This window comes from Diachasmimorpha longicaudata, chromosome 13, assembly GCF_034640455.1.
Source record: "Diachasmimorpha longicaudata isolate KC_UGA_2023 chromosome 13, iyDiaLong2, whole genome shotgun sequence".
Classification (NCBI taxonomy): Eukaryota; Metazoa; Arthropoda; class Insecta; order Hymenoptera; family Braconidae; genus Diachasmimorpha; species Diachasmimorpha longicaudata.
This window is the reverse complement of record NC_087237.1, coordinates 6,376,544-6,398,274: the sequence shown is the minus strand read 5'-3', so window position 1 is coordinate 6,398,274 and position 21,731 is coordinate 6,376,544. Positions and strand designations below refer to the sequence as shown.

Genomic DNA, 21,731 nt, shown 5'->3' with positions numbered 1-21,731 from the left:
TTTTGCTCAAATACGAACATCAAAGGAAATAAACGCTACGACGCAAAAATTTGTCCCCTTACAGTGGCACTGCGCATGACAAAGATGGCGGCCGGCCTGTGGAACTGCGTAGTGTTTTTTCCCGTTCCCTGTATTTTTGCGGTAATCGAAGGTAAAGATCATTAAATAATTGATAAAAAGGGCATAATATGTTGATATAAATGGACCACCACGATTTGATGACAAGATTGCCATTTATTTCAACGAATTACGACGGTCAAATGAATAAACCTTGAACGCCAAAAAATCTCGTCTGTGCCTATGGCTAAAATGGCAGACGGTACCTGGTCCACAATGAAGTATTTGTCGACGGTTCTCTACTGTCGAGTGAATTTAACTTGAAATGAATGAAGTAATGACTGAACTGCCGTAATAAGTGGAAAACAATGGACAGTAAATATTTTAATATATACATGAATAATTGGACAATTACTTGTTGTCGATGAACAGTAACAATGGTACAATGGTACAATGAAGTGAAGAGTGACAATCATCGTCTCCCTGTAACCGATGCTCCTAGTCTCCCTGAAGATGGCGACTCTTGTATAAGCCTAGGGTTGGGAGTGAACGTCATACCTTCTGTCGAACTTTTGAATTTTTTAATAATTTTACATTGAGTTTATAAAAATTAAGACAATGAAAATTGGAGTGTCAAATCAGGGGTAACAGTATGACGAGACAGACTCTAGTAGTGATTTTTTTTTATTGTGTAGTGTGATTTAGTGTTTCTGGGAATTTCGCTGTGGCCAACGGGTCGGTGAATACAGAAGGTGGCGTGTGTGGGTTCGTATTGGTATCGCGGTTGTGTGATTTTTTTTTCGAAATTCGAGAGTGAAGTGTGAACAAGTGTTTGTGAGTGAAAATTAGTGGAGAACCCTGGGTGAGAGAGATATCCAGGAATTTTGGGAGGATCACTGGAGAGGATACTGCCCTGCATGTTCCAGATATCGGTGAGTCCATTCATTATTTATCATAATTTATTTAAGAATCAGCTAATAGGATATCTCATTCAAAAAATGATGAGGGAATTTCGTCTGGACGATAAATTATTTTGACTGTATCGCTGAACCATATTTTTTGCGTGAATTATTTCCAAAAAGAAATGTTTCTTCCCTTCCTCGACTAAGATACAATATTTTCATTGGAAAAATATGGGAATACTCCGCTTAATCAAAGAAAAATATGAAATACTTGAAAAGAAGTATTTAATTTGAACTCGTAATTTTTTGTGTCTACAACGACTAGAAAATTGGGAAGACTCACTCGGTATTCAGTTGACGGGGGTTCCTTTAGTCATCCCCTGGTCAGGAAAACTATCCTGGAAGGTCATTGAGTGCACGTCAAGCACGCACGCGTCCTTTCACATACTTTTTACCTCCCCCCCTTTTTTTTTAAATTAATTTTTCTAGAACTCGAGGATAATCCGATTATCCAGCCTTACCAGAGGCTTCCAGATGAGGAAGTTTTGTCCTCGTTGCCATTCAACAGACAGCACATTTATTCCGGTGTATTTCAGGTGTCAACATTCACCTTATCTTCTAATCCTTTCATTTTTACGATTTCAAGATTATTCAATTATTTGACTCATGATTTTTGGATTATTTTGCGCTCTGGTTTTTTCAACTGTCCGGGGGTATTGTCATATGGTGAATAGATCTTATGACATTATCTGTGAATTTTCAGTGAACCCTTTATGTAATGGGATCAATGCAGGTTGATTTCTAAAGAGACAATACTTACCAGTTCTGATAGCCCGGTATATAAGGGGAAAAGCTGGCGTCTAATCCGGGCATACAGCGAAAATTACATCTTGGTAGACCACCTGGTATTACCAAAGCTTCTCATCTTACCAATAGCCTCCTCGACTTTTACCACTTAATTATCTGGCACTTTTGGAGCTTCATCTTCTGTCTATGTAGCACCTCATTATCTTGGATAAATCGAAGGATTTTCCGGAAATTTTTAGTTTATTTTCATGAGGAATATGTGATTAGGGAAGGGTATTCGATATTTCCATTGATAGGATAGGTAGCAATCTGATGTTGAATAAGTAGCACTTTGTTTGGGCTGGACAAATGAATTTTGGGAGTATTGATATCGTTCCATGTTCCGTCAATTTTCCATCACTGTTTCAACGAAAAATTTTCCATAAATATTTGTCAATTTTTATAATAACTTTGTCGTCTGATATTTGTAGTTTGAAGTTAGTTATTTTGAGCTACTCATACTCAAGTCTTATCGTTTATACTTTGAAAATGTGGGAAATGAAATATAAATATGATTTTCGCGTTCTCGTTGAGGTACTGAAAGTGACTATACAGAGTGAAAAGGGGGAGACATGCTAGGTAGTCACGAAGACTTCGTTTCCGCCGGAAACATAATGGCGCCCATCACTTGGAATTTTTACCCTCAGTCTCATCAATTCAGTTATTACTGATGGAAATTATCAGACAATTGAATTTAATGGATTTTTATTTCACCGAGTAATGAGAATTATGGAGATTTTTAAAAATATAAAATTATTATTATATATATTATTATTATTATTATTTTGTGGTTTTTATGGTTTATGTCAGACGGAGAATTTTTGAAAAATGTCAAACCAAGCTGTGTCACCACGTTGTATTATTTAGAGCCGTTTACTCGGCCTGCTAGGATGTCGGCAACGGTGGGAGGCCATCCATTATCCTTGGCTTCGATAAATCCGCGAAGGCGGTACACGGATCCCTGCTGTGTTTGGCGGATATATCAAGGATCCTCTCTTGGCCGTTCTCTATGTGTCTATTTTCCCTCCTCTTGGTTTTTACCTCTACGAGGATCATACGCTTTTCCGGGATGCTATTCTCAACATCTCCAGCATTTTCTCTTACCATTTTTCACAGATGGCACTTCACAAGTATTTCAGAGATGATAGAAAAAGGTGGAAGTGATGATGGTATTGATGACGATTGAGAGGATTTTTTAGGTGAATTCAATGTGTTGAAAGAATTCAGGGCTAGTTATAATTTGTTCACCCCAATTTAATTGATCCATTTGTAGGTGGAGTCATGTTAATTAGGGATTTCGTGCCTTTTGAAGTTATTAATTTGAAAATTATGAATCCAGTGCATCGATTCGATCTATTAAATTGTTTCAAAGACTCATATGTCTTGTTGCCCTAATTTGTTCGTCACAAATAATTTTTTCTCTCGATGAAGAAGACAATAAGTGAAGATATAATAGTTTTTCATGTCATGAGATCCTGTCGAATGATTGTGGTGTGAAAATGTACCTCAGAATTTCTTCCCAATAGCGAGATGAGGCACTCAATTGTTGTGCAAGTAAATCATGAAGCTCTTTCAACTGGTTTGAGTTGACCAAAGTACAGCAACAAAGGGTTGCCATGAGAGCTCTTCAGATGCGACCTACCGTCAGCTTCCAGCCCTAGCACCCTTATACCGTTGCTCCCTCGGTACACTTCACTTGCCTTTAGCCTCTTCGTCTTGCCTGTATCTATCGAACATCTCCTCGCACAACGCCAACTTGCCTCTCACTCCCATGACGTGATTGCCACCCAAATGTGTTTACCCGTAAACCGTATCAAACTGTCGGTACGAACCAGAGTGGCCATCGTCGAGGCATGTACTCGAGTTCCGCGCGCTCTATATTGCTTTAGCGTTGAAAAACATCTATTGGGGATTTTTCGTCATTACTTGTGGGTTATTCGGTTGGTTGAGAATGCAGACTGAGATAGAATTACTGAGTGTCAAGAAAATGATTTATTGGACTGGGGAAGATCTCCAAATATTGATCTATCATCTACTGAAAATATTATAATTTTTTTGTATGAAAAATTAATTTTCTTATTTATTTTTCATCTGATTTAAAAATTTTTGTATTTCATCAGTTTTTCACAACAAAAAAATATCCGATAATACTTTTGACTGGATTATTCAATGAAAAGACGATATTTTCATTAGAAATTTATTTATTAAATATATGGGCGGTTGATGACACAGCTGTGGGTTTATATTTGTAACAACTCTTCCAAACTTCGAATAGACAAATTGCTGAGTGAAATCTAAAGAATATAGCGAGGGGCATTGAAACATGTGTTATTATCGTCCATGCCCATACACCGAAGAACTCCAAGTGCTCGGGTCTCACATCGGCCCGAGATTTCTCGAAACTATTTACAATCCATAGGGCAATGTTCATGACAATCAGAAAAGTAATAAGCTCCTTGCCGGGTTTAGCATTCGACGTGGACTGTCTGCGCCAGGCAATCTGCAAGGGACAGAAAATGAAACTCGATAAAATGTAATCCACAGCGCTAGAAATGTCCAATAATATTAATATTAAAAGATGCAATTTTTCTGGAGGAGCTTCATTATTGTCAGATTGCAATTAAAATTATTATTTGCAAATGAAAGTGATGATGCATTTCAATCTACTGAAATTCGTTATTAACTGGAGGTACTTTAAGTTGGCACAGTTGGAATTTCATGAGAAAATGTTGAAAAAAAAATTGTCACTAATTTAGATTCATTTTATATTAAAATTTTTATTATATGTTGGACTTATAGTCATAAAAATTTTGCATGGCAATTTTGTTAAAGGTAATTGCTCTCCAGAAATATTACTTTCCCCCTGAATATCTCAATCCCACCTAAAACTCGATAACATCAACCCTCAGATAGAATCATACCTTGATAAGTAGTGTTTGACTGGTACTCTGTACAAGACTGATAAAATCAGCTCCAAGTGAAAGTCCCCAAGTCGGGCCCATTGTTAATACACCTCCAACAGCACCAAATAGACAATGCAGATAGACTCCAGCTTGCGCTGCTGCCAGTAAAGTTGAATCAAGATGCGGTGGTTTTGTGTCTTTCCATTCCAATCTTCGTAACTTTAGTGCACCACTCACAGCGGCTATTCCTCCTTAGGTATATAAAAAATGAAATAAAATATGTGCATATATATACAATGGGGGGTAAAAAAATGACTCATAAATTTCTCGTGCAATCGAAGTCAATATTATTATTGGTGTATTGTTGGTCAATACCAGCAATTAAAATGGCTGTCTCGAGGGCAGTTACTTGTTCAATAGCCATCTTGGGTTTCGCATCCTTCAGTACGAAGAACATTATGAGACTGAGAACAGTAGCTGCTATGATGAGAATACCACCGAAGAGGCCTCTGTAATTTAAACAGAGTATAGGGGTCAAATTGAAAGCGGCCATTAGGTGGATCGTACGAGGTGGAGGGTAGAAGGGGGTGGTTTACCTGTGAGCGTTGCTGCAGTCGATACTCAGTTGGTGAACTGACCTCGTTGGTGGGTTTGATTTGACGAGTACGACTCGATCCACTCGCTTCCACATTTCGTAGAGAATTACAGCGCAGATTAGACTGAATTCTATTGTGCAGGGAAAAAGAAAGGGTGAAGCATCGCGGAGAAGATTTTTTAAAATTCCCTCCTCATTTGGGGTGGTTTTTGACTCTAGGTGCGATATCTCGTGACGCGTTTCTTCGACCAGCGCCTGAATTAGTGATTTTTAAATCGAATAAGTTATGACTTGTTCTGGAAAAAAATTTAAAATAATTTATTCATTCTTGTTTACACTGAATGAAAAAAATATTTCTGCTTAATATTCATTTACTTCTGAGAAGTATTTATTTTTCCAATAGATTATTGGATTGTTTGAGAATACGAGTTGTTTCTCTCAGTGTAATGAATGAAACTCGGATAATAATTAATGAAGAGATGAATACCTGTAACCATTCACAGATATTCGTAGCAATCATGTGCATGAGTCCCAATTTAGCGAGGGCACCGTGTTTGGCTAACTCCAGATCTTTGCTATTCAGGAATATGAAGTGCATTTGAGCGGTAACAAGAAGGAGTCTTGCGCCCGGTGTAATCGCCCTAAATGGCTCGGCAGACGCTATTTCCGCCCCGATTTGCAATCCAGTAAATACTAACGAGCCAGCACCAAAGCCGATGGCACCCAGACGCAAGCAGAAGCTTCCGTACTGCTGGCCGTGCTGTTAATTTTGACTTTGTTGTCTATTTTTTTTTTTGAACCATTTTCACACAACTTCTCGTTTTACTTTTTACCTTGGGTACATTAAGGGCGGTCAGACATTCGTGGAGAACAATTATCGGTGAGGGGAAAATGCTCGACATCAAGTACCATCGCTTTCTGAAGTTTTATTCTTATCGCGATTATGAGGGGAAACGGAAAAACAACTTTTTATGCGCGGGGTTGTATTCTAAGGGAACGGTAGGGGTAGGGGGGAGTTGATGTGCTGGGTTTTTTAAATTTTATCGTTTTTAAATTGTCGATTATGAATTTTTCGATGAATCAATTTGGAAATGAAAAAAAAATATTTTTTTTTGATGGGACAGAGAATAAATTCGCTTGTGATTACAATAAAAGTTCAAATATAAATATTTAAAGAATATTCAAATATTTGAGTGAGACTAATATCTGAAACATCCGCCCAGGAATCATTGAATTTTTCATTTTCTTATCTTCCAAAGATTTTTACAACTTATAAACTCATGATTGATTACCTGAAAAGTTCGACGCTTGTTACCATATTCATCGTAGAAAAATACACCATCTCGTTTATCATTGTGCACCAGTAGTTTATTCACAGCTTTATCACGCAGTAAAATCGTATACATCGTGATGACAAATCCACCACTGACTAAGTACAGGTAGAGATAAAATCCCTGAATGAGCGAGTAAAAATGTAAAAGAAGACGTTAAAACCCGTCATGATTTTACAAAGTAAATAAGACAAATATTGAAGTGCAGTGGTAGTGCACCCGTGGGGCAGTGGGGGGAGGAGGAGGAGGAGGATGGGTGGTTGGGTGGAAGGAGGAGGAAAAAAGAAAAGCGTTATAAACCCCTGAATGAGTATATACGAGTCACAGAGAGGCCATGAGCGTTAATGATCCGTGCCAACACAACGCTCTCGCGTTAATGCCCGCATCAACATAAAGTATCATAATGCCAGTGTGGTTTGGTCCACAGTAGGAGGGATTGGGGTGGGTGAGGTTGAGGGGGGGGGGGGTGGGGGTGGAAGGGTTTTACCTCGCCGAAGCCTCTTGCAAGCGCTATTGATGCGATAATAATTTATTGTTAAATGAAAGACCGACGAATGGTATATTGTATGTATAGTCATACCTGATGGAGAGCAGCAGGCACTGGTTGACCTATGCTTGCCGTTACTGGCACTGTCACACCCACTACAACCAATAGTTTAGCATAAAGTGTGCTTACAGATGAGATCAATTCGGCCCGATGCCTTCGTAAATGATGACGGTTTGACGGAAATGTCGAATGTTGATTGCGATATTTTCCTGGAAGATATATCATGGGGATTTTACAGGGTAATTTAAAGTCATTTCTTAGGGTTGGATAAAAGGGATTGAATTTTCAGTGAAATTGTGAAATATTAATTATTAATTCCGGAATATTTAAGTGAATATTTATATTTGCGCACTAAGAAGTGTTTTTTATTGCTTATAAAAAGAATTTGACGAAGGACAATCATTTTTTGATTGCAAATTTGTGCAATTGCATTGCGAGAAACAGGAGAGTCACTCTCTGGTATTTCCCAATTAGGAAATTCATTTCAATTTCACCTCGAAACTTTAATACCCATGCATGCATTCATAACACAATTGCTACCATCCAGAATTGCATTTTGTTTACCTGTCCTCTGTAATCCCCCTTCTCCCTGAATTATCGTGGATGAATCACACAGAGCTGTTGAAAAATTGTTGGGGGAAAAAAATTGTTTTCAACACTAAAATCGATGTGACGTTTACCTTTTGATGCATCTAAAGAAGTTAAGGGACTTGATGCAGTATTGACAGGCGTGAGTTGCAGCAAATTTGGGTGATGTATGCATCCTCTATGTGTCTGGCTGTCTCCATTAGAATTTCTCCCTTGGACGTGTTGGCCAACCGCGACAATAGAGGAATTGCTACCACGTGACAGTTCTTGATCCTGATTCACACAGGATGGAAGAGACAGGTTACTACCAACTCCCGTGATCAATGCTCTGTTGGAGTCATATGTGGGAAAAATAAAAAAAAATGAATATTGTTAGAAATTTATTGATATTGCAGTCACAATGTCAAATAAATTTTTAATGTTGTCCGTTTGAATTCCATTTCCACTGAAAAGGTGCATTAAATTTTTTTTCATTATGAAAATTCAAAAATATTTGGTTTTCCATGGTGACATTTGTGGCGAAAAAATTATCGATGACCTTAGGAATATTTTTAACAAATGATAATAGCCTCCGAGAGCTAATTTTTTTATCGGTTAATGATGGGCAAATTAAGTTGATATTAAAAAAAATTGTGGCAGCATTTATTGTTGGATGTTCTTGACAAAATAATGGTCCAGATTAACTCTCAACTGGTTTTAAATTTAAAAGAATATCCTGACAGTGATTTTCATTAGTTTCATCACCATCACAGTTCAACTTTGAACGTAACCACCTGGAAGGCTAATTCTCGGTGGTATTATGCCGAGAGCCATCGCGTTTTCAGTGCCAGGGTCTATTGATAGACAATGGATATTGTTTGGATCCTTCGATCCGTCGTCACAAACCCGATCAAACTCGATTTGCTTTAGTCGAGCGGGAGAACAACGAATTAATATGATGATGCTTTCATCAGACAGCAGCTAGTGAGGATCGTAGGGGGTTGTGGTTGGTTACATGAGGAGAATTGTTGCTTTTGCCGGTGTTGGGAATATTGGGGACACTGATGTGAATGGTGGAGGCAGATGGCATAGTGAGAGAATAAAAATTGGTTGTGTGGAAAGATCATCTATTTTTCTCTAGAGATTTTTCAGTAATAAATTTATACTTCCCATAATAATTAATAGCGTATATATTACCCTATTAAAGCTCGTCTGTGGTTTATAATAGCATTTAAGGCGATACTCTGCCTCCTCAGACTGGGTGTTCTAGCGCATTGGTGAGACGGATGAAAGTTACCCTCGAGGTCGATGCAAGTGAAATTGGTCGTCGGCGCGTGAGACTCACCAGCGGATGATGGAGACACTATGATCGGCTCAGAGCCTTCAAACCTACCATTCACAATTCCCTCGGAATATAATATTCATTAAGGATTACACATAATCAATTATCCGGGCATTTTCAAACCCCAGTTCACCCATAACACGGAGGAAAATATACGGTAAAAATTACGGAACTCAAGTTCGGTTACCGATGACGAAAGTGGTTAGGAACATTTAAATGGAATTATCGTTATTTTTATTGAATGATTTAAAAATTAGATCTCCAGTCATTTCATTCCATGTTTCGTCCCCTAGAGGTTTAATTTTTATGCAAAATTTTTTACCGTACGCACATTTGCAAAAACAAATGATTTTAGCGTTGAAAAACTCGTGATATGGTGTGTTTCATTTTCAAACATTACCTTTTCCGGATTTATCTCCAACATTTTCTTGAAAACCCCAGCGGAAGCAATTTTAATTATCCGTTAAAACTTATACCACCCACTCACTATGCATAACACTGATGAAACAAGATTCTAAAAAACTCACGTTCCAGTTACGTCGTTCGCCATTTGTCTCCGCACACTTTCTCCTCCCTGGGAAAAAAAAAAGTTGAAAAATTCTCCCCGCAAGTTCTTGTTTTTTTTTTTTTTTCCAAATGTATTTCCCTGAAAAAGAGGAACTCTCTCAAGTTCGGCCACTTGTATGTTGTTAAGCGGACGAGAAGTGAGAATGAGAGGAGGAAAAAACAAGAAATGCTGGCAGAGAGAAAGAGAAAGAGAGGGAGGGGAAAAAAAATAACCCGTTGAAAAAGTTCTCACTAGCTTCTGTGAGACCGGTGTGTGCAACAATCGGTTCCGTTTATCTTCCTACAATACCCTCCCTCAACTTCGGAGTTACTTCTCCACTGACACATACACTGGTATATGTGAAGAGGGTTGCTCTCTCTCTCTCTCTCGTCCTTGTATTTGCACGAATCGCACCTTTTTCCAAGCCCTCGAGGGGAAAAAACTCGGGTGAATTTATTCAACGTGAAAATTTACCGTGCCGAATTTTAATGGCTCGTTGCCGCGTTCTTGGGGTTTATTTTCTTCTGACTCTGTACCGCAGAATGCAGGAGGGAAGGGGGTGGAATAGAAGACAGCTCTTTATACCGTCGAAAATTTTTACCATGAATATATCGACGGGTTACGGGAGGGATGATGCACTTTGGGAAAATCGTTCGCAAAATATGTAAATCAATAGGGGAGAGTGGGACCGAATGCAACGTTTTCAATCAATGAATCAATAAGTAGTTGAGGATTATTCATTTTGAAATATTAATATATATTATTTTATTTATGACAATCACTACTGATATGAGATTATTATATCGCAATCCACAACTGAGACACACTGGCTAGTGACGAGGGATTTTACCTTATTTACGCGGTTCGTGGGTGAACGGAAATTAACAAGTCAATTTGGTGTACACTTCAAACATTTGTGGGAGTTGTTATTTGGATACATGTGGTGGGATCATACGATCATCTTGACTACTTGCTGCGGGGGTACGTCATCGCAAATATTTGAAATTCGGACGTTATATTAGACGTTGGGTGCTAAAAATTCGTGAGTTAGTAAGAAGTCTGGGGTATTTCTTACATCAGATACTGTGCTTCATGTCAAATTCGTTGAAGTAACCGCCAAGGTGGAAATATTTTAATCTCAGGATAATTGCAACATCAGAAAGATGTTAAATGGGATAAAGAAATTTATTTACTATAATATATTTTCTAATTTTTATTTTTTTATGAACCTGGCTACATGACAATTATTTTTCCATCTCACATTTATCTTAAATGACTAAGCGTTCCATTAATCAGAATATTGATCTACATATGTTCCATTTATCACTTTGTTCAACAATTTTCGAAGATATTCCAGAAACGTAAAATTTTCCACGATTTTCTCCACAATTTCCATCGAAGATTTCTCTCCATCCATTGAAACATCATCAACCTTCCATCACAAATTCCCTGAATAATCGCCCCTTCACATCCAATTTCGAAAACTTCATTACCCCGAAAACTCTTAAAAATAAAACTTGTCCCTCAAGCCCCAACGCAAATGTACTTTCTATAATTTAACATTGTCCCGGGGCAATCGTATTCCGCAATTAACGGCATTAATGAACGGAAGCGGACAGGAGTTGAGGGAAAATACTTATAATCTCACTGGCGGTAGTGCGGGACTGATGGAGAGAGAGAGAGAGAGGGAGGGAGGAGGGGGTGGCTGCGGTGGGGGTGGCGTCTGGTTGGGGTAACCCTCCCAGCCGAAATCACCCAATGGCGCGTTATCGAAGTCGATCATTCGATTTCGCGCGGCAAATTGTCCGCGCCGGAAACTCATATCCGGGCACTTCCGGTTGTTTCTCCCTCCCCCCCCTTCTTCCAACACTCGATGTCGTATCCCTCCTCTCCCAATCGACCTGGCGCTCTTGTCCTTTTCGCCGTATTCCTGGCATCCACTCCCACTGTCTCTCAATTCACCCTCTCGTCCTCTCTCATCCACTTCGCTCTCTTTCAGTCTCTTCCTCTCACGGCAACAAGGTCGCTGGGGGTGGTGATGGGGGTGGAGGCTGGAATCTACTTCCGCTTTTGCGCCTAGCAACCCCTCAGCAAGAGCAGATTCACCCCTCCCCCTCCCAATCCCTTTCCCACCAAAATTTACTCTCCCTTGGAGTGTGCACTCTCCAGCCGCTAATGCTTTCACCTGGATCATCCTACTCATTCTAGCTACTGCATAACGCCATTCTAAAAGCTTAACTTATGAATTTTAAATTCCTCCAGGTAACAAATATACTTTGCATCTAATTCATTACAATTGATGATTAATAAGGATTAGGAAGGGATATTTTTGCATCAGTCAAATTGTTTGATCCATAATTTTCATTTTATGGTAGTCGATTCATTCAATTTGTGCAGTTTTACCCACAATTATTTACCTCTGTTTGACCCACTTCAATTGGCCCATAATTATTCATCGATATTTTGCGATTTTTATCGAAAAAGAATTGACTTTTCATACGCGAGTCAATGGAGTTTGATCGATTTCATGGATATCATTTCTCAGTGACTTTGAAAATAATTTCAAAGAGTTCGATTCACCTGTAAAAAAAAAAAACATTTTCAATTTATACAGAGTATGCGAGAAATACAACTGGCAAGTGTACCGAGTACAGCAGTCGTTATTTGACGTTTCAATATCTCGCGCTCGATTATTCCCAGTGAACACGGGAAACATCCTCGATACTCGGGTATGAGCAATATTTACAGTAGAGTAGACGCAATCGTGGCACGTATACCAATTGCTTTCAATCTCATCCCTCTGCCCAGTGAATTGGTGTGGGATGGGTGGTAGAAGTAGGGGTGGTGGTTGGTGGGATAGGGGGTGGCGTTTGCAAACTGAATTGTCGCTCTATCGAGTTCGCCACGCGCTCTTGCCCTCTTTTATCAACGTACCCACGCATCAATGCAGCCAATGGGATTTTGTGTATGTGCGAATGAACAACTCAGAGGGTCTGACCCATCTTCCTCGATGACTTATAAACTCCGACAGTTGTGCTAGTCAATTTAAATTAATTTTTCATTATGCCAAGAAAATGGCCCACGGGACATTCAGCCGTTTGTTTTCCGAGATGATTTTAATGTTGTGGGATATGTTTATGGGTTTATCAACTTTTTTTATTTTCATTATTCGTTTTATGTAAGTGAAACAGGTTTGGGGGAATAAATGCGAGAGAAAAAAAAAAGTTGAGGGATAATTCGGTTAGACAAGTCGAGTAGTTATTCACTGAGAAAGAAAAAGTATTTTAAATGACGTTTAAATTAAAAATTATTTCATTTGAAAAATAGAAAAGATGGAAAACCATTCCCCTGGAGGAAGAATACCAAAAGTCCTTGGAATTAAGAAATTAATTTTTCCAGTGAATACATAATTTCACTGTATTTAGATTAATAATGAATATAATTTTTTTAAAATACAGAAAAATTTGAATTTAAAGAACAAACAAATAACAATATTATCCCAATGGTGGAAGCCACCTCATCCCTTTTATTTCCCTGAATATTCATTGCTTTGACTATGGATGTGTGTTTTTCGCCTGTCTATTTATTCCACAGAAACTCTAGTAACTCACTGCCAGCCTTTCCCCTACCTCCATCCACCTCTTCCTCTTCTGTGATGCCTCTCGCGCGTCGTCTCGCATCGTCGGCCGTCCAAAGTTCCCCATCGCGCGCCGGGTGTCTATTGGAAAATTTATTCCAATATTTTCAATTAAAGTTGGACAAAGGGACCCCGCCCGTTTGATAAGGCCGTGTGTCGTCAGCGTGTTACCCCGCTCCACTTGCAGTGGATAAAAATATAACAGTAAGCCTCGGTTGTACATTGAAAGTATGGGGATGCATTGGCTGTGTAGCTTGTGTACGTTGAGGGATGAGGGGAATGAGTGGGTGGGTGTTTGTGTGCAGATGAGAATGGTTATGTCGTATACATTAGCTCGTTCGGATGAAAGGAGAGGAGGGAAATGAAGAGACAGGCAAAAGCCTGGGAGAATTCTCTGTACTGGACGATTGAGGTTTTTCAAGTGGCTGTCGTTTCATTGTTGTCATCGGAGAAATATGACGAATGAATTGTGACGAAAATTATTTATCTGGGTGAAAAAATGGAAATTACTATTGGGAAAATATTTTTAAGTACCGGGAAAGAATCTTCGAGAAAAATTAAAGGGGGAAAGGCGGGGTGAAATGACAATTAACCACTTGTTAGGTCAATTTTTGGGATTAAGCGAATCTTCGTCCTTCGTTTCACCCTCTGGTGGGTTAATTCTTACCTGAAATTTTTTTCTGTGGGTGCCGTTGACTATGCGAGACTTCCCTATTTTATAAAGTATAAATGTAATATAACCGATCGATCGCTGACAAATAGCCTTTCACCAGTCTCCGAATTTCATTGGTTTCTTATTCTTTTCAGGGGGTGCATTTCCCACGGACTTGGAAAGTTGATGCTAATAATGATGTAAGCAGAATCCGGCACATTTATGGGATGAAAGTGAAGCAGTGAGGTAAGTCGAAAATAGTTGCTACTCCACTTAATATTATTGAAGTGCATCGAGGCCATGTTAGCTATGTAAACAAGTTGGACAATTGTTATTGTGACGATCAACTCGAAATTCAGTTACTTTTGAGTTGATTAATGCCACTTTGAATTAGAGAATGGATTTCATCGGTTTTATTGCATGAATGATATTTATGCAGTTTAGAGAGAGAATACCTCGTTTAATCAAGTTGATTTCAAGTGAATATAAAAAATAAGAAATAATTTAAAATTTAAAGTACCAGAAAAACTTCCAAGAAATAAGTAATTTTAATTCCATATTTCCCTTCAGTCCTAAATTTTCCCGGAAAAATCGTGCAATTTTTTTCCACCATATACGGAATATAATGAATTACCCTGATCCGCCCTCCATTATCATTAGTCAATTTGAGGAAAGATCATAAATTACTTGAGCCCTGATCTTTTCAAACAATTTTCTTCTACTTATTTTTTCCTCACAATTGTATCAGTTTTTTTTTTCCGCTTTGAGTGGCTCCGTATCGCTTGATAAAGTGAAACTTTATCCTCGACTGGTGCAAACACCTTTTTTTTTTATTATTTATTTCCCTGAATGACGAGCTTTCCAATAAATTCCTGTGCCGTGTGCTGCATTGAACGATGAATACCCGGGGTATCCGACCAGCCTTTGGTAAAACAACACTCGGCGTGAAACGTGCGTAAACGCATTCGGTGCACATGCGGAGCGATAATTAGGTCCCTGACGGGCATGGCCACAAACGTCATGTGACTGTCATGAGTGTTGTCACCTGTGCGTTCTCTCACACATTATAGAAACATGCTACATGGAGAAGAGAGAGCAAGAGAGAGAGATAGATAGATAGTGGTGTCGGGGGGTGAGGTGAGGGGTGGAGGGGTGTTGAAGCAAATGGGTAAATAACTGGGGTGGGACGTTGCGAAGGATATTTGACACTGAGTTACAGTAGATTTTAGCAAATGCCGGAATTTACGAATTTCAAGTGGGGATGAAATAAAATATTGGAAATGTATCGTATATTTCGATTGCAAAATGGTTTATTTGAATTTTTGACTCGTCTCCAAAATCACGTATTGAGTAAATAATAATAGTTGAGTAGCATAGATAATCTTTTAAATTTTTACAAACATCAGCTGAAAATTTCGGTAAAATTACAACAAACAATTTTTACTACCCCCATAAAATTCAATTGAATCCTGCAATTATTGGTGAAAAAAAAAAATGACAAAACCCCTTCTCCAATAATCACAAAGAGCATTGCTACGTTCACTCGTTGGACCGGTTATATATCGCGAATATAAAAGAACACTGAATGAGATAAAAAAAAAGCCCGGGATATTCGTTTTTCGGTTGAATTGAGACGACGAACGCGCTGAGAACATTCATCGATTCCCATTGATCGCGGCTGGACCAATACAATGCCCACTGTACTCGTTCTATTACGACAATGATGGCGTTATTTCCCTCGGCCCTTGCCAGCCCACTGCTGCTGTACCAGTTGCACTCTCTTTTCACTTTTCAGTTCGTTATTCTCTGTCTCTTTTCATCTGGCTTACAAAAATATGGATAACGAAACATCGGGTGACATTGTCACACCCGGGCTGCATGAAAAAAACATGATGATATGAATTTCGAATGTAGAATAGTGAGAGTATGATTTTTGAGAGGAGGAAATGGCCATTTTCATCCCCTCTCCAATGGAATACTTGAAATATTCGTAAAATCCCATATTTTTGGCAATAAATTATGAAATACCTCTATAAAAATAAGTGAAAGAATTTCACGTCATTAATTAATATTGTGTGAACTTATTTTATTATGTATTCATTTTTTATTATATAGACGTGAGAGGTGAAACCCTCTGAGGTTGATCGGTCAGTTTTTCTGATAAAAACCAGTGAAGTACAGCTGATTTATAAACTCGAAACATTCTTCCAAGATTTTTATTTTAATGAATCGTAAACTCGGTACTAGAAACTTGTGGTCTCAACCGTAAGGTACACACTTGGTTGAGCGACGGGTATTTCTTGATTTTATAACAGTCAAGTCAGCACGAGGTGCATTTCATTTAAGTAGTAGGATTTGCACTGGTAGAATGATCGTAAAAATTTTCCAGTTACGCGACTGACACCGTCAGTATGTCCTCAGTAAAATATGTTGGGGTTGAATAGGTTATCTTTGAGGATTTCCAACGAATTACCTTTTTTTTCCCTCATTAAATATTTTTTTAACATTTCAAAGGATTGATTGTAGGTAAATAAATAGCGCTATAAAAAACTCGAAATAATGAATTTAAATGGAAAAAAAAATGGAGAAAAAGTGTTATATTCGATTGAAATCAATTTTTTTATTCAACTCAAAATATAAAGACATTCTTTTTACATAAATCGTTTTTGTATAAACAATTTTCTTCACAAATTCGTGTAAAATAGTCCAGTGATATACCAGCAATGCTGGAGACGGTAGATTTATTAGTCTAGCTTTACTATAATAGTTGCAATTTCTTACACGCGTCGACAGTTGAAAATACGAATGAAGTAGTGTCGTTTTTCCGAGACATTTTCCTCACTATACAATTGGAATGTCAAAATTTTTCATTCACCATGACGAGCTCTATGATAGAAGATATTCCCATATTCATGAATGTATTTGGAGAAGGAAAAATAATATTTTTTTCAACATCAAGTCCAGCCAAATGATTCATAATCCAATGAAAAGCACACCCGACATACAACTTGACATGGCGACATTGTAACGCCATGACATAATGATGATTGTCTATCACTCACCGAAATAGTCGGGTGTATGTGCGAGATATGTACGTGACTTCGTACCCTAGAATTGAATACAGTCGTGGGGTTAGTTCAATGCCCACTCACGTATCAATTGTAGTTGCTAGTCAATCTGCATACTGGTGCATGTTCACACCTGAATTATCAATTTAAATTTTCGAAGTGTTGATTTGGAAAATGTGGGGTGGTCGTTTGCGAAAATTATGACGTTTCAGATTTGATGGAAATTCAATTAAATTATGATTTTCATCACTTGTGCGTGAAATGAAATTTTACCCACGTTCAGAAATTATATTTTTAGTATTCCCTTGAATGGGAATAAATTATTGTTAGAGGGTTGTGGGCAAAGAGTGGGTTTTTAGGCGCGTGGGTATGAAATATTTTTTTTCCGCATATTGTAAGAAAAAAATGTAAATATTTTATTTTTCCATACATTGTGCAAAAAGTGAAATTTTCCGCACGGTGAGCGTACCCTGAGTCGAATAGTAGTTTGCGGCGCGTAGAAGGGTTATCGTAACAGCCGAAAATCAGTTTTCTCACGACTACCCGACGATTTTTTTTATCACACCGTGTGAAAATATTTTTTATGCCCTTTTTAGACGTTAAAATTCGATTATTTTGGTAAAATTCAGTGATTTCTCCTCCCAGTAGACATAACTATCAAACGAATGAGTTTCCCAAGGGCATTCGCCTAATCGAGGCATGAAGGTCCCGCAAAAGCATCTCTCAAATTTGTCAGGGCAGGCTGAACGAAACCCTCTCGAAAATTCTTGGGTAAGTGTGCATCATCACTCAAGGTATATGCTCAAGGGTTTGCTTAACTTGGAATTAACTTATGAGTAGAGAGTTAATTCACTTGGAGAGTAGTTAGCTGCTTGGCTCACCAACGCCAAGGGGTGCTTATCAGTATTTACGGTGGGTATATATACATCCAGAACCGCAATATATACTGCTCAGAGAGAAGTTCTGTGCTTGCAATGTGCATTGTAATAGCCTGCAGATTTTCGGGTGAATATTATCCCATTGTTCGGTTATTTCATGGAGGATATTTGTGGGGGTTAAGTCGAGTGTAACATCATCAGGCATTTGAGAAGGTGTTTAGAATTATTCTCCAATTATCGCTCCTTGATTTGATCCTCTGGTTAAAGTTTATAGGACCTTCATGGATATCTCAAAAGAGAGTGGGCCTTTTTAAATTTTTTATTTATATTTAAAATAGAATTTTTTCTTAAATTTCATGGGAGAATTTTGGCAGAAACACAGAAGAATTTTATAAAAAAGTTTTATAAAAAAACTTACATTTTTCTTTTTTCGTATCAGTTCAAGATCGTGTCAATGTTTTTTGGCATTTAATATTTTGAATCACTGGTCAAAGAGCAAAGGATAACATTGGCAGAAGAAATTTGAATAATTGACACGTACTATTCTCTCACGATAATCACGAAAGCTCATAAATTCACTCGACATTTACTCACATTGTTCCACAATCAATTTCACATGCAATATCATTTCGCATAGCCTTTAATTCCATAAATATCTCGCATTCAGTGTGCATTTTCCTGTCACTCATGAGCGTCATATTAAATGGTAAATCAAATCCCAATCATCAGACATTGCCATCCTGATTCGTTGATAGGATTGTAACAACTCGGTGGCTCGTTGGATACCATGAAAATCGCTGTGACATCTATGTCGAATCAGGAGCGCAGTCGAGCGATGAATTTTGTGGATATGTGACAGGTATGATACTGGTAACCCGCATGAGATCGTTCTTCTTGGTGTAGATTTTTTAACAATAACAGCAGCAGATAAAATTTCAAACAAATTTATGTCATACATAGATGCATTGAGAACATATTGAATTATTCCATAGGACCATGTTTTATAATACATGGTGATTACTTTTTAAACATGGATTTTTAATTAATAAATGATTGACGAGTTGATATTTCAACTGCTTGTGAACGTAGAGTGAACTTTACAATTTGTTCTATATTAAGGTGATTTTCAATAGTCAAATATCAAGATATTAATTCAGATCTGCAAAGTTAAATAAAAAAATCATCGTCAAATGAGTTCTTTGATGTTTTATCGCAAACATAGAAAAGCGGAAGAGTACATAGCTTAAGGCATTGGCATATTTCAATCTCCATTCAATATAAAATCCGGTTAATTCATCATATGAAAACTTTGCATTAAACACAGGGGAAACGTCCAGATAAACCGTAACCCAAAACAATACATAAATAAACGTTTAATGAATTAAATTCACAACAAAACTGTCAAAAAAAATTGCCACGAATTTCATCTCCAACAATTATAATTTATTACTCCAAAAAATGGAGAATTTTTTTTTTAATGAACAGTGATGAGTGAAGAGGGATGTTTCACCCTTAAGGTAAACCAGAATCCCAGCAATGATATATTTTATTCATTATAAAAATGTCAATGCAATGATCGAGTCGATAAATTAATTTTTGACGAAAATAACTTGTGCCACCGCTTCTCCTTATTACGAAAACCTAAATATATATATATATATCCAAGACAATAAACAAAATTTGAGACTTGAACAATTAAAGAGCTACCGTACCACCGTGAAAGTACAACAAATTGTTTGAAAATTTATTACCTCAATTTACAAACTTCGTCTCTGGTGTTTTCATGTCTGAATAGTTTCTCATCCAAAATATCTGATAATAAAATTGTTATTACCATAAGATACGATACATGCATTGTTATGTTGTGGATGTACGCATACCTTCGAAGAATCTATACACACAGACTATTCCCATGTATTGCAAAAGGAATGTCAAACTTCTAGGGTATAAACTTGCTATTGCCTCCGGGGTGTTTCGAAAGTACCACCACCAAGTATTTCTCGTTCACACAGTGTATTCGTTGATGGTTCATCCCTTCAAGATCCACAAACTTTCTCTCATTATTTTATATTTAATCCATAAAGTTTGACGATAGATGCTCAGATTATTCCTATCGCTGCTGGTTGACCAAATTGATGAGTTGTTGAATCGATGACGCGGTTACAGATCGTGCAGGTTTCGTCGACAACGAACCCGTATTACAGTGACGGCTCGCTTGTCACGAAACCCGGACGTCTGTGGCCATAAAATTGCTTTTTATATTCATCATTGTTTTCTTTTTTTTTTTCTTATCATTCTCAGCATTTGTTTTTTGCTGGGGTAATCTTGATGAAGAATTTATTACGTAGTCGCCTCCTAGTTTGATGGTACAGGTGGATTTATGGCGATTGCACTCGTTCAATTTAATTATTGGAGATGCATTTGGGAGGCGGGGGTCATAAATATAATCAGCAATTAGTGTTTGATGAGTGGGAATTTTTTTTACGATTTGGGGAATGGGAATGCAGGATTAATATGATGATAAGAGGGCCTGGGAATTTTAGTTATTTTCTTCTCACAAGAATAATCGTTTATAAGTTTTAAATAATGAAAATCCGATGATAAATCCAATTAAAAATTATACAACTCTTCAACTTCATCAAGTTCTTCTCGTAAAGCCCCGAGTTAATCGTTGAATTTCGTTGCAATTAAGACATAATACATAAACAGTCATCTGATATTAATAAATTTTGTTGAGTAAGATCAATTGTCAACTTGGCAGTATCGTTCGTTCTCTGCTCAATTCAACTAATCAAAAATCATCATCAAACGACAAAACTCACAACTGAAAGCTCTCTCATCGATCTATCGTTCCATTAATGAAGTTAGAAAGTGTGCGGTTGCATCCAAACGCAACAGTTTGCCAACGTCTGATCACAGAGGTAGTTTCGCTACTACCAATAACGGAATTATATATCGCATGCTATATGTATATGCTCTCTACCACTATCAACTCACATGAAACACTGAGGCTCGTCTCCATTGGTGACTATAATAATCAAATCCTAATATGCAAAAGGGGTAGGGGTGAGGATGAGGGGGGCTGGGATGGGACCTGTCCCTGTGTAGTTGAGATGCTGCAGTTTGTGCGCTTTACTGACGTACTTAACATAATTATAGAATGCTGTGAGCCTTGTTCGGGCTACACTATTCGTCCTGAATACCTATGCCTCACTGAAGGTTTCTCAGTAACATGAAACTTTATTGCACTTGGTGATTATGGCAGGGTGGGAAGGGGAAGGGGTAGTTGATGCGTGAACGACGACGACTTATTTGTTGTTTCGGGCTTTATCGATGCGTGTCAACAGTGAAATTGTTGCTAATTAAGCCATTAAAGTTTTTTACGCGAGTCAAACTGTTTTAACGATCAATTATTTTACTCTTGACTTAACGCGTTCACAAGTGTTTTAGAATTTTTAGATGAATTGCCTTTTTATTGAGGTGGAAAATCGTTCGAGAGATTTGGTTGATAAATTGATAATTTTAGCTGAAGTAATTAGCACGGTTTAAGGGATTTTAATTGGTTCTGTCAATTTATTTAAATTTGCTATCTACTATTTATATATATCTCAAGTCAATATAACGAATATTTTTCTGTTGGACTTTATAACATTGATATTAATTCACAAATGTGTTGATTTTACATCTGCGACAATCTACAAATGAGTGAATATCTGTTAATTAGTAATAAATTATCATTTCCATATGCAGTTGTATTAATGAGATAAAATTATTCCAGTCCCTGAATGTTTTCATTCCGGAATTTTTCCATTCTTTCAACAATCAACAACGAAATTGTGAACAATGCGGTTGAGATAAC

The 21,731-nt window shown here is 37.7% G+C and overlaps 2 protein-coding genes across 7 annotated transcripts in view; one reads left to right on the top strand and one right to left on the bottom strand.

Annotated features, from left to right (window-relative positions):
• Positions 1-21,731, top strand: part of LOC135168810 (GAS2-like protein pickled eggs) — a 215,368-nt gene that overhangs the window by 407 nt on the left and 193,230 nt on the right. For 2 of the 3 annotated variants that reach the window (XM_064133351.1, XM_064133352.1), the window contains exons 1-2: positions 101-989; positions 14,082-14,172. The gene's annotated coding sequence lies outside the window, so the exon portion shown is untranslated. Of the gene's footprint in view, positions 1-64; positions 990-14,081; positions 14,173-21,731 lie in introns of those variants that run through there. The other variant, XM_064133349.1, reaches the window with a different exon arrangement.
• Positions 3,999-10,448, bottom strand: LOC135168410 (proton channel OtopLc-like). Of its 4 annotated transcripts, none has more exons than XM_064132547.1 (12): positions 10,052-10,448; positions 9,618-9,664; positions 8,946-9,137; positions 7,862-8,097; positions 7,746-7,799; positions 7,215-7,390; positions 6,596-6,757; positions 5,791-6,063; positions 5,305-5,558; positions 5,084-5,217; positions 4,727-4,959; positions 3,999-4,305 (listed from the first exon to the last, which is right to left on the bottom strand). In XM_064132547.1, exons 2-12 carry the CDS (start codon positions 9,638-9,640, stop codon positions 4,003-4,005), a joined length of 2,040 nt encoding a protein of 679 aa, XP_063988617.1. In that variant the 5' UTR covers positions 9,641-9,664; positions 10,052-10,448; the 3' UTR covers positions 3,999-4,002. The 4 variants fall into 4 exon arrangements, with proteins under 4 accessions (XP_063988617.1, XP_063988618.1, XP_063988616.1 ...); XM_064132548.1 differs by having other exon boundaries at positions 9,618-9,736; positions 10,112-10,448; XM_064132546.1 differs by having other exon boundaries at positions 10,112-10,448.